Source organism: Canis lupus, chromosome 16 (genome assembly GCF_048164855.1).
Source record: "Canis lupus baileyi chromosome 16, mCanLup2.hap1, whole genome shotgun sequence".
Taxonomy (NCBI): domain Eukaryota; kingdom Metazoa; phylum Chordata; class Mammalia; order Carnivora; family Canidae; genus Canis; species Canis lupus.
Genome location: NC_132853.1, coordinates 58,122,193 through 58,137,434, shown reverse-complemented (window position 1 = coordinate 58,137,434; position 15,242 = coordinate 58,122,193). Strand labels below are relative to the sequence as shown.

At 49.5% G+C, this 15,242-nt stretch overlaps 1 protein-coding gene across 10 annotated transcripts in view; it reads right to left on the bottom strand.

Annotated features, from left to right (window-relative positions):
• Positions 1-12: 12 nt before the first annotated feature.
• Positions 13-15,242, bottom strand: part of AFMID (arylformamidase) — a 29,616-nt gene continuing 14,386 nt past the window's right edge. For 7 of the 10 annotated variants that reach the window (XM_072781777.1, XM_072781778.1, XM_072781779.1 and 4 more), the window contains 7 exons: positions 15,018-15,096; positions 14,768-14,909; positions 14,452-14,556; positions 5,545-5,961; positions 4,205-4,314; positions 2,592-2,709; positions 13-246 (listed from right to left, as the gene is read on the bottom strand). In XM_072781777.1, coding sequence (XP_072637878.1) covers positions 157-246; positions 2,592-2,709; positions 4,205-4,314; positions 5,545-5,961; positions 14,452-14,556; positions 14,768-14,909; positions 15,018-15,096 — 1,061 coding nt within the window. In that variant the 3' untranslated portion in view covers positions 13-156. Of the gene's footprint in view, positions 247-2,591; positions 2,710-4,204; positions 4,315-5,544; positions 5,962-9,820; positions 11,731-14,451; positions 14,557-14,767; positions 14,910-15,017; positions 15,097-15,242 lie in introns of those variants that run through there. The other 3 variants (XM_072781785.1, XM_072781784.1, XM_072781783.1) reach the window with 2 other exon arrangements.

Here is a 15,242-nt window from a genome sequence, read left to right as displayed (position 1 = left end):
AGAAAACAGAAGTATAGTTTAACATTCTAATTTTGAATTGTGGCCGTTCTCCTTTCCTAAGGCACAGTGAAGGGGTCCCCAGCAGAGCTGGTCACACTGAGGAGTGCACCCCAGTGATGGCACGTTCTTCTTGGGGACCAGCATGCCGCACAGGAGCTATTCTGCAGCGGCCAGCTGCTCAATGGCACAGCGCACTTTCTTTGCGGTCTCTTCGAATTCTTTCTGCTTGTTGTTGGTTTCCTTTGCCTGGAAATAAAGAACAGGCATATGAAACGGAATCGAGAGCTTCCCAATCACACCCTGTAGATAAGATCAAAATGGAACAAATAAGGCAACATTTACTGAGCATCTAAATAAATTGGGTCCCGTGCTAGGGTGGAGATATCCAGCTATCTTGGGGTGAATATCCTGACTCAACTCAAGGGCCTCCCACTTAAGCTACATCCTAATAATCATAAAAGACAAGACTTAGGGAATGTGTGTGTGTGTACCAAGCACCATTTTACCCATTGCCTACACATGAACTGCTTTATTGCTTGGCGTCCCTGTGAGGCAGGTGCCATCACTGTCTGCATTATACAATGGGGAAACCAAGGCCCAGAGTGGTGCCCAGCTCCAGGTTTCCCAGCTAGTCTGTGGTATAGCCCTGTTTTTTTTTTTGTTTTTGTTTTTTTTTAAGATTTTATTTATATATTCATGAGAGACAGACAGAGAGGCAGAGACACAGGCAGAGGGAAGAGCAGGCTCCATGCAGGGAGCCTGATGTGGGACTCGATCCCGGGACTCCAGGATCAGGCCCTGGGCTGAAGCCAGAGCTAAACCGCTGAGCCACCCGGGTGCCCTGTTTTGTAATTAAAGTAATAAGAACAAAGGCATCCTTCTAAAGTATCCTGTATTCTGACTGGGGTAGAACAGAAACAGTTGCACAATGAAAGCAAAACATTTTCTTCCTATCCCCCACTTTCCTCACTTGCCTGTTCACCTGGTCTGGTGTGGCCCCACTGCTGTTCCCGCAGATAGTGGTGACCTGGTGACTGAGCATCTCCTGGTGGGCTTCCTGCTCCAGTGAGTCACCTCCCCCCACAGGCCACCTGACTCCCTCCATCAGACCATGGGGCCTACGAGCACTGGGTCACTGTCCTGGAGCTGGGCTGTCACAACCATGTCTTCCTCTTTGTTACAACCATCTAACATCCTTGGTCTTTTTCAGTGCTCCACAGTTTGGTTTCAGCCTCCCCGGGCTACACATTAACCTTCCCCTGCTTGCTGGGGCACAGCTTTCTCACAACTGTCCCCTAAGTAAACAGGCTGGTCTCTCACCTAGAATGGGCTTGGCAAACTGTGGCCTGTGGGACACATGGCCTATTTCTCATAGTCATTAGGCCAAGAACGGTTTTCACAATTTTTAAACAGTTGTAAAGACAAAAATGACAAAGACAAAGAATAATACCTAACAGAAACCATGCGGTCCACGAAGGCTAAAATATTTGTTATCTGTGGCACTTCATGGAAGGTGTGCTGACCCCTGACCTAGGAGGCTCTCCTTGGCTCACTTCCCAATTCCGACACTGCAGTTCCCAAGGTCTCCACGGTGTAAATAGCTCTTCCACAACTTCCTATTCTGACACTGAATTTCTTCCCCCTTCCTAACAAAAAATGTGGTCTTCAGCATTGAAAACCTACTATATTAGATAGAACTATTTCATGATCATCTCTAAAAAAGAATACAAATTTTCAACCAGAAAAGGGTCTCAGAAACCATGGGGATCTGCCCTCCACATGCAACCAAGACTGGCCTAAACTCACAGAGCCCGTGAGTGGCAGGGACAGAACCAGAATGTCCACTCCCAGCCCAGGGCTTTGCTACAAGGATATTAAATGCCTGAATATTTATTCTCTGTAACACTGCCGTCCTTAGCAAATAAAGAGAGAATGTCCAGCTAAATTTGAACTTCATAAAAACGAGTGATTCTTTTAGTATACATCCACACAAAATGTGCGCTTTACTAAGAAATTCTCCCCTGTGTACCTGAAATTCAGATTTAACTGGGAGCCCTGATTTTCTCTATAGCCCAGGCTGCTTGGTATACCACCCCTTTGTGGACCTACAGCCTCACCCCGCCTCCCTCCCCATAACCCAGGATTACCTGTCCAAAAGCGGTCAAAGTTCACCTGCAGAAATCCCAAGGTCCAACTGGACTGGCACCCCTTCTTCTCAATACCCATAATGCCCCTTCCCCGATATGTTACTATGTGCCCCCAAACCCTCTGTCCCCACCTCGTAAATGGCCTGTCACACACACTGTCTCTGAAGGCCGGAGCGCCAGCCTACCGCCACTGCCCCACCACCAGAGGCACCTCACACTAAACACAGCTTCCAGGAAGAACATGTTTTTCTCTGACTGTACAACCCCAAGACCACATTCCAGGATAGAAGATTTTCTGTCCTTTAGATCCTCACATATATACCTGAGGGGCTTAAAAACGCTTACTGAGGAAAAACAAAGCCGCTCCAATATGAGGGGCGGGGAACTCAGTGCTACAGAGACTCAATGGGTTGGCCCTGGGTTTTTACCCCCGATCATACATACAATTTTGTTCTTGGCTCTTTCTTTGTCCAGTTTCAAAAATTCACTGAGGGTTAATTCTTCAAACTGCTTCTTGACAGAAAGGAAAGCACAACCAGATGAATGTTTTTTATGCTCCTCTCTAGAAAAAACAAAACAGGAGCATGTGAACAGAGAAAGGTCACCAACAGTTTGTCAGCAACACCCACCACCCCAGCTCACAAACGTGCCTGACTCTGTCTGCTTCGTGAAGTGCACAGAACCAGCGCTTGGTCCCAGGGCACACTCCCAGCAGCCCATCCCTGCCCCCACCCTCTCTGTGGACGCTCCCCACCATGCTTGGGGCCCATGTATTTTATTTGGAGTCCTCTAGCAAGTAGCAGGAAAAGTGTCACGCGGTATGTAAGTGCAGAAGTAGCACATGTCAAATTCCTCTAAAATCCTCAAGAGGGAACAGTCTAAAGTAATCTCATTTCACTGGAATTCTGACAGAATCTGCTTGCTGGTCCCCAGTAAGGGCATCGCTGGCCAGGCTTCTCCAGTGAACTGCCCTGCCTCGCTCTCTGCTCTCATAGCCCTGCATAGGACAGTGTGAACAGAACACAGCCACACAGAGGACAGCCGACAGGAACTGAAAACATTCTAGCACTTAGAAACCCACTCCCAAGAATACAACGGATACTTTCCCAGTGATCCGGGTATGAGCACCACCCATCCCAGTCAAGAATGAGTCACGAGAGCAAACACGTTAGGGAAAACAGCAATTCTCTTCTGGCCAAGAAGAGACAACTCAGGTGATTACCGGAAAATGTTAAAGTCATAGCAGCAATCCAGTCTGACAGGGGAAAAATAGTGAGAAAAGAACGTGGCATCACACACAGAAAGACAGCCAGCAGTGTCTACCTGAACATACATCCTGAATTAAAACAAGAAAACAAAACTAGATGCCTTAAAGGACAAAACTGGAAACAACACGTGTACCATTTAGGAGGCTGTTTTCTCTGGTGTGAGTGACAGCTCAAAAAAGCTGTAGGTTTGAAGACTCGAAGGCAAGGAAAGCACCTGGATATCCCCAGGTCACCAGAGGATCTGCTCCCGTGTTCTCCAGACCCGAAAGGCGCCACGTACAGTACTACAAGGATGAGCCTTTCTTCAGCATCCTCGCTGAAGTACGTTTGGCCAAATCAGGTTTGATTCGGCTGAAAGCACCAGGGCACCAACACACAGAGTCATCGTTTGCACAAAACGAACTTGGAAAGCCATGGCTCCATCACTAAGTATCTTTTTGTTTTGTTTTTTAAAGATTTTATTTATTTACTCATGAGAGACACACACACAGAGAGAGAGAGAGGGAGAGAGAGAGAGAGAGAGAGAGGCGCAGAGACCCAGGCAGAGGGAGAAGCAGGCTCCATGCAGGGAGCCCGATGTGGGACTCGATCCCAGGACTCCAGGATCACGCCCTGGACTGAAGACGGTGCTAAAAACGCTGAGCCACAGGGGCTGCCCCATCACTGTTTTTGAAATTCTGACAGTTTTCACAGGCCCAACTCAAAAGAGAAGTCTGGGATGGTGCCAGGGTACCCTGGGAGCCTGTGAAGTTTGGCGGGGGGGGGGGGGGGGGGAACGGGACGACTTACATAGGGTCATCATCTGGCTCCCAGCCTTCCAGCTCCTTGAAGCAGAAGAAACACTGGGCCAAGTCTGGCTCGTTCTCAGTGGGACAGTGGATGAAGCCCGCCTCTGCCATCTGCAAGGGAAAGCTGAAGCTCAGGCCAAGGAACTCCAGAGTCCAGGAGCCTATAGCAGGATGGGTCACCCCGGGGGATGTGGGAGCCCACAGCGGGAGGGGTCGCCCTGGGGATCTGGGAGCCCACGGAGGGGGGTTGCCCCGGGGACCTGGGAGCCCACGGAGGAGGGGAGGGTCGCCCCGGGGACCTGGGAGCCCACGGAGGGGGTGGTTGCCCCGGGGACCTGGGAGCCCACGGAGGGGGGGAGGGTCGCCCCGGGGACCTGGGAGCCCACGGAGGGGGGGAGGGTCGCCCCGGGGCCCTGGGAGCCCACGGAGTGGGGGGAGGGTCGCCCCGGGGACCTCGGAGCCCACGGAGTGGGGGGAGGGTCGCCCCGGGGACCTGGGAGCCCACGGAGGGGAGGGTCGCCCCGGGGATCTGGGAGCCCACGGAGGGAGTGGTTGCCCCGGGGGCCTGGGAGCCCACGGAGGGGGGGAGGGTCGCCCCGGGGACCTGGGAGCCCACGGAGGGGGGAGGGTCGCCCCGGGGACCTGGGAGCCGACGGAGGGGGGAAGGGTCGCCCCGGGGACCTGGGAGCCGACGGAGGGGGGGAGGGTCGCCCCGGGGACCTGGGAGCCCACGGAGGGGGGGAGGGTCGCCCCGGGGACCTGGGAGCCCACGGAGGGGGGGAGGGTCGCCCCGGGGACCTGGGAGCCCACGGAGGAGGGGAGGGTCGCCCCGGGGACCTGGGAGCCCACGGAGGGGGTGGTTGCCCCGGGGACCTGGGAGCCCACGGAGGGGGGGAGGGTCGCCCCGGGGACCTGGGAGCCGACGGAGGGGGGAAGGGTCGCCCCGGGGACCTGGGAGCCGACGGAGGGGGGGAGGGTCGCCCCGGGGACCTGGGAGCCCACGGAGGGGGGGAGGGTCGCCCCGGGGACCTGGGAGCCCACGGAGGGGGGGAGGGTCGCCCCGGGGACCTGGGAGCCCACGGAGGAGGGGAGGGTCGCCCCGGGGACCTGGGAGCCCACGGAGGGGAGGGTCGCCCCGGGGATCTGGGAGCCCACGGAGGGGGGAGGGTCGCCCCGGGGACCTGGGAGCCCACGGAGGGGAGGGTCGCCCCGGGGACCTGGGAGCCCACGGAGGGGAGGGTCGCCCCGGGGACCTGGGAGCCCACGGACGGGGGGTCGCCCGGGGTCGCGCCAGGGCTCTGGGGGAGGGGCGGGCCGGCCCGGGAGGCCGCGCGGTCTCACCCGGTCCGGGGTGCAGGCGCAGCCCTCCAGGAACGGCCAGTTCTTGAACGTAGAGACGCGGTGGTCCTTGAGGTAGAGCTGCCAGGCGGGGGGCAGCGACGAAGCGCCCATCCCGCCGCCGCCACAGCAGAGCGCGGCCCGATTCAAACCCGAGGGTTGGCGGCCGCCGCGGGGCAGGTCGGGAACGCACCGCCCCCCAAGAGCCCGGCGCCCGCGGCCTTCTGGGAATGCAAGGCTGGGCGGCGCGGGGCGTGCTGGGAGTTGTAGTCCTCTCCGCGAGGCTCCGCTGCTCGCGGCGCGCTGGGTGGCCTTCGGGCCGGTTCCCGCGCTTAGCGCTTCCCCCACCACTTGCAGAGACGGGCGGGCAGAGGGACTGGGGATGCGCTGATGTCCCCGTGATGCTTCAAGGAGTGGCCACTGTCAAGCGCATATATATTAATCCTGTGCTTATTTTTCTTTTTAAAGATTTTATTTATTCATGAAAGAGACAGAGGCAGAGACACAGGCAGAGGGAGAAGCAGGCTCCATGCAGGGAGCCCGATGCGGGACTCGATCCCAGGACTCCAGGATCATGCCCTGGGCCGAAGGCAGGCGCTGAACCGCTGAGCCACCCAGGGATCCCTAATCCTGTGCTTATTAAACACTCCCCTTTTTCCATAAGAGTTTGTAACAGTTAATTCATAGATAAGCTTTTGGCTCTATCAGATTTTACCAATAGCTTCTGCTATTTTGAGCCCTCCGTCTACACTATTTGTACTAAGTTCCTATGGCCTAGGGTCAAAATTTTAATATCTTAATGTAGTAGCTAACAAAACAAAACAAAACAAACCCCCGAGGCTTATGTCAGTGTTAGCTATTGTCAAATTAATATTGGTCATTTCTACCAGTTACAGTCTATGAACTGGATAGGAAGCTGGTAGCTCGTAATTTTTTTCCCAGCTTAATTGACAAGAACATTGTGAGCCGTTTTGTGAAACAGTGGGGAGGGAAAATGAGACAGAAAACCCCACAAACAAAGAAGGTGGGAGGACCCAGAGGTGGGAGGGAGGCAAGCTGTGTTGGGTTTATGGGTTGCTAAATTCTCGGGATCAAAGGTCTCCCTGCTTAACCTGAAAAGGTGACCCTCCTGAGAGCTCTCCTCTTACAACACTGGGGAGTGGCAAACTTTTAGATCTTTGCCCCATGTGACAATGCAGAACAGCACTGGCTTGTTTTAGGTTGTATCTCTTAGATAAAAAGACTGATCCTCTCAAATCTATCACCTTTATCTTGCTTGTGAATTATCCATTTGTGTCTTTTTTTTTTAATTTTTTTTTAAATTTATTTATGATAGTCACAGAGAGAGAGAGAGAGAGAGAGGCAGAGACACAGGCAGAGGGAGAAGCAGGCTCCATGCACCGGGAGCCTGACGTGGGATTCGATCCCGGGTCTCCAGGATCGCGCCCTGGGCCAAAGGCAGGCGCTAAACTGCTGCGCCACCCAGGGATCCCTCCATTTGTGTCTTTTTTTTTTTTTTTTTTTCCCATTTGTGTCTTTACCCACTTTACTGTTAGGTTACCTATATTTTTCCTATTGCATGGTGAGTTTTTTTTTTTTCCTTTTCGTTTTGGTTTTTGTAAAGGTTTTACTTATTTATTCATGAGAGACACAGAGAGAGGCAGAGACACAGGCAGAGGAAGAAGCAGCTCCCTGCGGGGAGCCTGATGCAGGACTCGATCCCAGGACCCCAGGATCACAATGTGAGCCAAAAGCAGATGCTCAACCACTGAGCCACCCAGGTGCCCCTCTAAAGTAATTTTTATAGGTTAAAGTGGACATACGGGATTCTGGGATTCAGGCTAGGATTGCCTTTTGCCCTGAGCAAAGTATTAACATCAAGGCAGCTGAGTCCTGAGAGGAAGGTCACTCTACCTGTTTCAGGGACTTGTCAATGGGCTATAGATAGTAAGGAAATTTAATAATTTCTCTTCTGCCTTTGTTTCCCACATCATTGATCCTTTCAGAAGTATATCAGTGGAAAGTACGTGGAAAGGGTTCAGATTGGTTTGCCAAGATCTGGCCACTTTGCCCCACACTGTTTGGTAAGCAGCTTTGAACAGAGGCAGGTTTGAAGCACCACTTTTATCACACACTAAACACCCCTATGTACTGGGACCCATCTCTGGGATCCCGCTCAGTCTGTTCTGCCCCTGGGTCTGCCTGCCTGTTCCTGCTCCAGCTGGATTCTTTTACAGGCGAATAAACGGAGGCCCAGAATCGCTGGTAGAAGTCTGGAAAGGACAGGGAGACAGGGAGTGAAACCAACTCCAGGAACAGAGCCCTGAGTAGCTCCCGGGTGCTAGGCAACCAGAGAGGGCCCCCACCTGCTCCACAAAGTCAGAAAGGAGAATTCTAGAGGGCTTCCATGCCACACAACAGCTTCAAGAGAGTTTGAAGGACTAAAGGACAGAGAAAGACATAACTCTGAGTCCCTGAGGGCATCACCGATAGCCCAGGCCTGGGTGTCCAGGAGGGTGGGGAGGGGGGCAGTGACAAACGTAGGAGAAAACAAGGCAGGACAGGGAAGGTGGGTGCGGCTGACCCCGGGGCAAACGCCCCCCTTCCCTCCTCAAAATGGTGTCCCAGCAACGGCAAATCCTGCAGCCTACGGGGAAAATCTATGTGTCCTCCATCTGTGTCGGGAACAGGGTGTTCTGAGGTCACTTCCCGAGCTGCAGGGGTGGCTGAGAGGCGCCTCTCACATCCGCAGACCAGAAATAAGAGGACTTCTCAGCACTCCAGCCCCAGGCGGGCTGCTGGCTTCTATTCTTTTAATGATAATGTTTTGGAAACTTTTTTTATTTTTTAATTAAGTAGGCTCCACGCCCAATATGGAGCTGGAAGTCCCAACATTGAGATTAAGAATGTCATTCTCTATCATGCTCTACTGACTAAGCCAGCCAGGTGCCCCTGGAAGCTTTTTATTGTATCATTTTAAATTAAAGAAAATTTGCAAGAATAGTACAAGGAGTACTTGTGTATACTCTACATAGATTTTGTTTACATGCTGCCCATACACACATATATGTATATATGTAGAGAGAGAAAGAGAGAATATATATATATATATATATATATATATATATAATATATGTGTATATGTGTATTTTTTACCTCAGCAATTTAGAAGTAAGGTGAAGGTAATTATGCCATTTTACCCCTCTCTCATATAACCACAGAACAATTGTCAAAATCAGGAAGTTTAACATTAATAAAGTTATATGTATAATGAGCTTATACAACTCAACATCAAAAAAAGAAAATAGCTCAGTTAAAAACTGGGCAGTGGACCTGAATAGACATTTTTCCAAAGAAGACATACGGATGGCCAACAGATGCATGAAAAGATGCTCGACATCACCAATTATCAGGGAAATGCAAATTAAAGCCACAATGAGGTACCACCTCCCACCTATCAGAATGGCTAAAATAAAAAAAAACCCACAAAATATAGCAAGTGTTGGAGAGGATGTGGAGAAAAAGGAGCCCTCGTGCACTGTTGGTGGGAATGCAGACTGGCCCAGCCACTGTAGAAAAACAGTATGAAGTGTCCTCAAAAAATTAAAATAGAAATAGGTATGATCTAGCAATTCCACTACTGGGCATTTACTTGAAGAAAATGAAAACAATAATTTGAAAAGATGCATGTACCCCGATGTCTATTGCAGCATGATTTACAGTAGTCAAGATAGGGAAACAGCCCAAGTGTCTACTGACTGATGAATGGATGAAGATGTGGTATACATGTACAATGAAATATCACTCAGCCATAGAAAGGATGAGATCTTGCTATTTGTCACAACATGGATGGACCTAGAGGTATTATACTGAGTGAAATAAGTCAGAGAAAGACTAATACATATGATTTCACTGATATGTGGAGTTTAAGAAAAAAAAAAAAAAAAGAAGAAGGAAAAAAAGACACAACGGAAAAAGCCAGACTGTTAAATAACAAAGCACACAGTGGTGGCGGCTAGAGGGCAGGTGGGTGGGGGATGGGCCCAATAGTTAAAGGGGATTAAGAATCCACTTATCGTGATGAGCACTGAGCAATGTACACAATTGCTGAGCCTTACATTGTACACCTGAAACAGAACACTGTATGTTAATTATGCTCCAATAAAAGAAGAAATCACAAAGCCATTTTTAAAAAGCCATAGAAATAGCTATCCAGTCCACAGCGTATTTTTTATATTAAATCAAAATGTTTATAGTAATAGAAGCACTTATATTATTATTATTTTAAGATTTTATCCATTTATTCATGTGAGACACACAGAGAGAGGCAGAGGGAGAAGCAGGCTCCCAGCAGAGATCCCTATGCAGGACTTGATCTCAGGACCCCGGGATCAGGACCTGAGCCAAAGGTAGATGCTCAACCACTGAGCCACCCAGGGCCTCCCTAGAATCACATATATTAGATGAAAAAAAAAAGAAATTGGAATTGAAAAAAAAATTAAAATTGCCCATAATTTCACTTTGTCAACTGCTGTGACCCTGTGTACATTCCTCCCATCTTTTTCCCTAGATCTATAGGTATGGAGGTCATCCGCCCATCCATATATATATGTTTCTATATCTCTCTCTTTTTTTTTTAAGATTTATTTATTTGAAGAGAGGGACAGAGTGCATGAGTGAGGGGAGGGGCAGAGGGAGAGGGAGGGGGAGAGAGAAGCAGACTCCCTGCTGAACGCAGAGCCCTACTCCCTAGGTTGGATCCCAGGACACTGAGATCATGACCTGAGCCCAATACAAGGGTCAGACACTTAACCAACTGAGCCACCCAGGCGCCCTGTTTATGTCTCCTTTTTTAAAAAAGTGAAAATAGGATCACAAGGCAGCAGGCACATTTTGTTCTGTCTTTTGCTTGCGTAAGGCATTTTGCCATCACAGGGCATAACCTAAAGGAGCGATTCTCCACCTAGGTGCCGAGACGTCAGCAGCTTGGAGGTGTCTCAGAAGGAATTTGTTGCAAATGTTAAATGACGTCCTACAGTTTGTGAGTCATTTCCTTTGAAGATCTGGAATAAATTCAAATTATATCTATCATGGTGTTCTCATCTGCCTGCATCCTGAAAGCTTTCTGAATATTTTAGTGCTTCAAATTACATATTGCATTTAAATATTCATTACATTCTTATCCTAAGAGTCAAAGAATACAGATGAAGCAAACACCTCCTTCCCTGGGTTCCCATTTCTACCTCCTGCCCCAGAGGGGAGCAGAGGCATCAGGTGTGGATCTTCCAGGGCCTTTCCCCAGCATTCACACACGTGGGCACACAGAGAAAAACATCTTTTTGTGGGTGTACAACCATTGAGATGGTACTAAGTTGTATCATTGAGCATCTTGTTTTTATCATATAACAATATGCCCTGGGGATTTCCCACCTGGTAAACAGGTCTCTTTCTAATGGCTACATAGTGATTGGTTGCTGGCTGCTTGGATGCACTTATCCTACTGATGAATATCTAGGCCATTCTTCACTTTCCCTGTACTCCATCATCTTGGAGTGCCAGCTGCTCAGAGTGGGGGCGGGGTGCTGGGATGGGGAGGGTGGTGGATGCACACAGCTGGCTCCTTGGGAATTGCACACACAGCTGGGTGAAGCAGAGGAAGCTTATCCGGGCTGTGGATGTCATTGTCATGTCCCAGAAGGGGCTAGCCTGGAGGCCATGCCCCAGGACTCTCAGGGGAAGACTCGGGTGACAGGTGGAGCCCAGGACTAGAGTGGTCAAGAGTGACGTCAAAGACAGAAAAGACAAAAAAAAAAAAAGACAGAAAAGACTGGTTTGAGAAACTCTTATGAAAAGGTTAGCAAACTCTTTCATCCAGAGCTAAGTGTACAGATTGCTAGGAGCTGTCATTTTTGTCATGCCCTCTTGGCAGGCAGGGGCCCGGCAGCTTGGGCATCCCAGGGCGTTGACTCGGCTGGACCTTCCCTGGAATCCTTCCATCCAGGCCAGCGAAAGGCCCTGGAGGTTTTTAGTGGTGTTCAGAGCAAATAGATGTGCTCATGGGCGTGGGGAGAGCAGAGGCAGGCAGGCAGGGGAAGTGTGAGGGTCTGTGGAGGAGCTTCAGCATCATTCAACATCGGGGTGAACACTTTAGTGCCGTCAGGGCTCCTGGAGGATTGTTCTCAAAATCATCTGCGACAGGAAGAAAAGACATAAAAGCCCAAGAATTGGAGAGGCTGTTGTGAGACTCTCTCGAGGAATCTGATGAAAGAAACAGGCTGCATTGCTGATCATAGAACTGTCACTTAAAATGACAGCTCAGTCCCCATCTGTCCTTTGAAGTGTCCTAAACAACTCCCAACCACATGTAGACTTACATCAGGCTTGACCTGTGGTTTTGTCCCCTTACGAGCTAAGAATGGCTTTATGTGTTTATGTAATTAGGTGTTTAATTAATTAATTGGCAATTAAGTCAGGGCCAAATTCTCAGAAATCTCTACACCCAATGTGGGGCTTGAACTCATGACCCGGAGATCAAGAGTCGCACGCTCTATGGACTGAGCCAGCCAGGCGTCCCTGGCTTTATGTTTTTAAAGAGTTAAAGAAAGATCGAAACAATATTAGTGCACACTTGATCTTAGCCAAAAGGCTGAGAAGCGATTCAGAATATTATTTCATGATGTGTAAAAATTATGTAAGATTCGAATGTCAGCATCCATAAATAAGGTTTTATTGGCACACAGGCACGTTCATCATTTACGAATTGTTGTGGCAGCTTCTGTGCTACAATGGCAGCGTTGGGTAGTTGTGTCAGAGGCTGTATGGCCCCCAAAACCTAAAATATGTATTTCTAAGGTTTTTCAAGAGATGCCACTTGGGAGTGTTTGTTTTATCCCCCAGTTTAAAAAAAAAAAAAGTAATACATGTTTGTGTTAGCAAATATGGAAATGAATTTTTTTTAAAGATTTTATTTATTCATTCATGAGACACACACACACACAGGGAGAGGCAGAGACAAGGCAGAAGGAGAAGCAAGCTCCATGCAGGGAGCCCGACGTGGGACTTGACCCAGGATCACACCTTGGGCCAAAGGCGGCGCTAAACTGCTGAGCCCCCTGGGCTGCCCCTGGAAATGACTGCTGAGCCCCCTGGGCTGCCCCTGGAAATGAATTTTTTAAATATACTATCACACCACTGGTGTGACACACGCATGTATATGCTTCCAAGGGTCTAGCTGTCTGTGTATTATTGAACTGGCGATATACTGGATCAGTTGTTTCTGGATCAGTTGTTTCCTGTGCTTTTGCTCTCACATCTGAAACGATTTGATATATCCTACTTTTCGTAAACTTCATTCTGTTACCGAATTATGTCGTAATTTAACCTCACTGGGACATGTAAGCTTTTTCTAAGTTTTGATTATTAATAATGCTGCAAAGACGACCTTTGCGTATTTCTCGATTATTCTGAAGAGAAATTCCAAGCAGCAGAATCACTGGGCCAGTGGGTTTGGATCCCTGTGGCCAGGCTGTGCTGTCACCTGCGGAATCAGAGAAGAGCCCTTCGCAATCGCTCCAGCGGGCCTGGGCATAATTCTCATCAGAACATTTTCCATGACAGGTGGGAAAGGACTGGAATTTTATGTGACATTTCTATGATCACTAGTATAATCTTCCCCTATGTTTACTGGCCATCTATAGTTTTTCTTAAAACATTCCTTATCCTTTATCCATTTTTTTTCTATTTATAATCTATTCTTAAATAGAAATAAATAGAAATAAAAAGTATTCTTATTGGGGCACCTGGGTGGTGCAGTGGCTGATCACCTGCCTTTGGCTCAGGGCATGATCCTGGGGTCCTGGGATCGAGTCCTGCATCGGGCTTCTCGCAGGGAGCCTGCTTCTCCCTCTGCCTGTGTCTCTGCCTCTCTCTCTGTGTCTCATGAATAAATAAATAAATAAATCTTTAAAAATAAAATTGTTATTGATTTTAAAGTGCTCTTTATATAGTAAGAATATTAACTATGGGACTTAAAAGTGAATGCTATAGAAGCCTTACTGAGGTGGCAGCTGATTAAAAAGTGAAGCTAACGAAGTACCCACTTTCCCAGAAAAAAAAAAAAAAGTGGTAATTCTATATCTGCCAAATCTGTGGCAAATATTTCCCCCAATTTATTCTTCGACTTTTAAAAGAATTCTCCACATTAGAAATATAATAGGTGCACTGGGTGGCTCAGTGGGTTAAGCCTCTGCCAAGATCCTGGGGTCCAGGGATGGAGTCCCTGCTCAGCAGGGAGTTTACCTCTCCCCCTCCCTCTGCCCCTTCCCCTGTTTGTGCACACACTCTCTCTCTCAAATAAATAAATAAAATCCTTAAGAAAATTGTAATATTAGATTTTTTAAAAAAGATTCTATTTTTAAGTCATCTCTACACCCATGAGATTGAGTCATGTGCTCCACCAACTGAGCCAGCCAGGTGCCCCTGTAATATTTGATTTTTAAAAAGATTCTTCATGTTAAAGTTGTAATGAATGTTTATGAACCATATCCATCCATCCTCTCCTACGTGGAGTTGGCTTTGCCTTATGCTTACACACAGGCTCATCTCACGCTTTCCTTTGACCGGATCAATGCCTCTCCCCATCCACACCAAGCCCCGTGCAGCTCCTTCCTACCTGTGTGCCCAGGAGTGGACTCTGCAGACCACCTGGGGCTCTTTCAGAGAGGGGTGAAGTAGAGGAAGCCAGTGGGGTACTCACTTCCTACCATCAGGACCCCAGCCTCCTGGATGCCCAAGATCCAGTAAAGTGTGGATCCAGTAAAGCACAGGCCCCCCTGTGCTTCCCACCTCCCCTTCTGTGTGGGGACAGAGGCAGGACCCACACTCTCCACAGGGAAAGGAAGTGCTCCCCACCTGGGTGAGCACATAGTCCTTCTGGGTTAGGTTCCAAATGATTTCAAAGTGGTCCATATCATGGATTTCTTCAAACGAGGCATTCCACCCTCCTTGGCGCAGTGTCTGGATAGAGAAAGGAGCAGAGCAGAAGCACAAGGCAGCATTGGGGGGGGGGGGGGGGCTCTGCGCCACACCTGGCACCCACCAGGTGCTCCCTAAGTATTTGCTGAATAAATGGCTGATGGCCTTGAGGTCCCTTTGGGTAAAATAAAGAGGAAGGTAATGAGAGCACAGGACCCTCAGCCTCTGGCCAGAGGTGGAGTCCTGGGAGTACCTGATAAAATTCTTTGGACTGTCGGTGGAATTCAGGGGAGTCGTGTTGGCCCACAGACACCAGCACATGGCAGGCTGGATCCAAAGGCCGAGTCAGGGCCACCTCCAGGAGCAGCTGTGGGCTGTTCCTCTGAGCATCCTCCCTGATGCAGGGGTAGGTGTGGGTCAGGATGAAAGGAGCCTGCCCCTTACCCCCAGCCTTCCTGGTAGGCTCACACTCAGCTCTGGGAAGGGGGGGCCAAATGACTCACAGGGTCATGAGGAGAGGAGCATTCTGAGAAGTGTACACAATGGGCTTCAGGTCATAGATCCCACTTACCAGGAAAAAGCCTATGAAGGTGAAGAATAGTCAGAGGGCCAGGCTGCTGGGGGGCCAAGGCTCCACCCATACCAGGCCTTGTGCAGGCACCAGGTGGGACAGTCTAGCCTCCAGGACCAAAGGGGCAAGACCAGGGTAGGGGTAGAGAAGCAAAGCA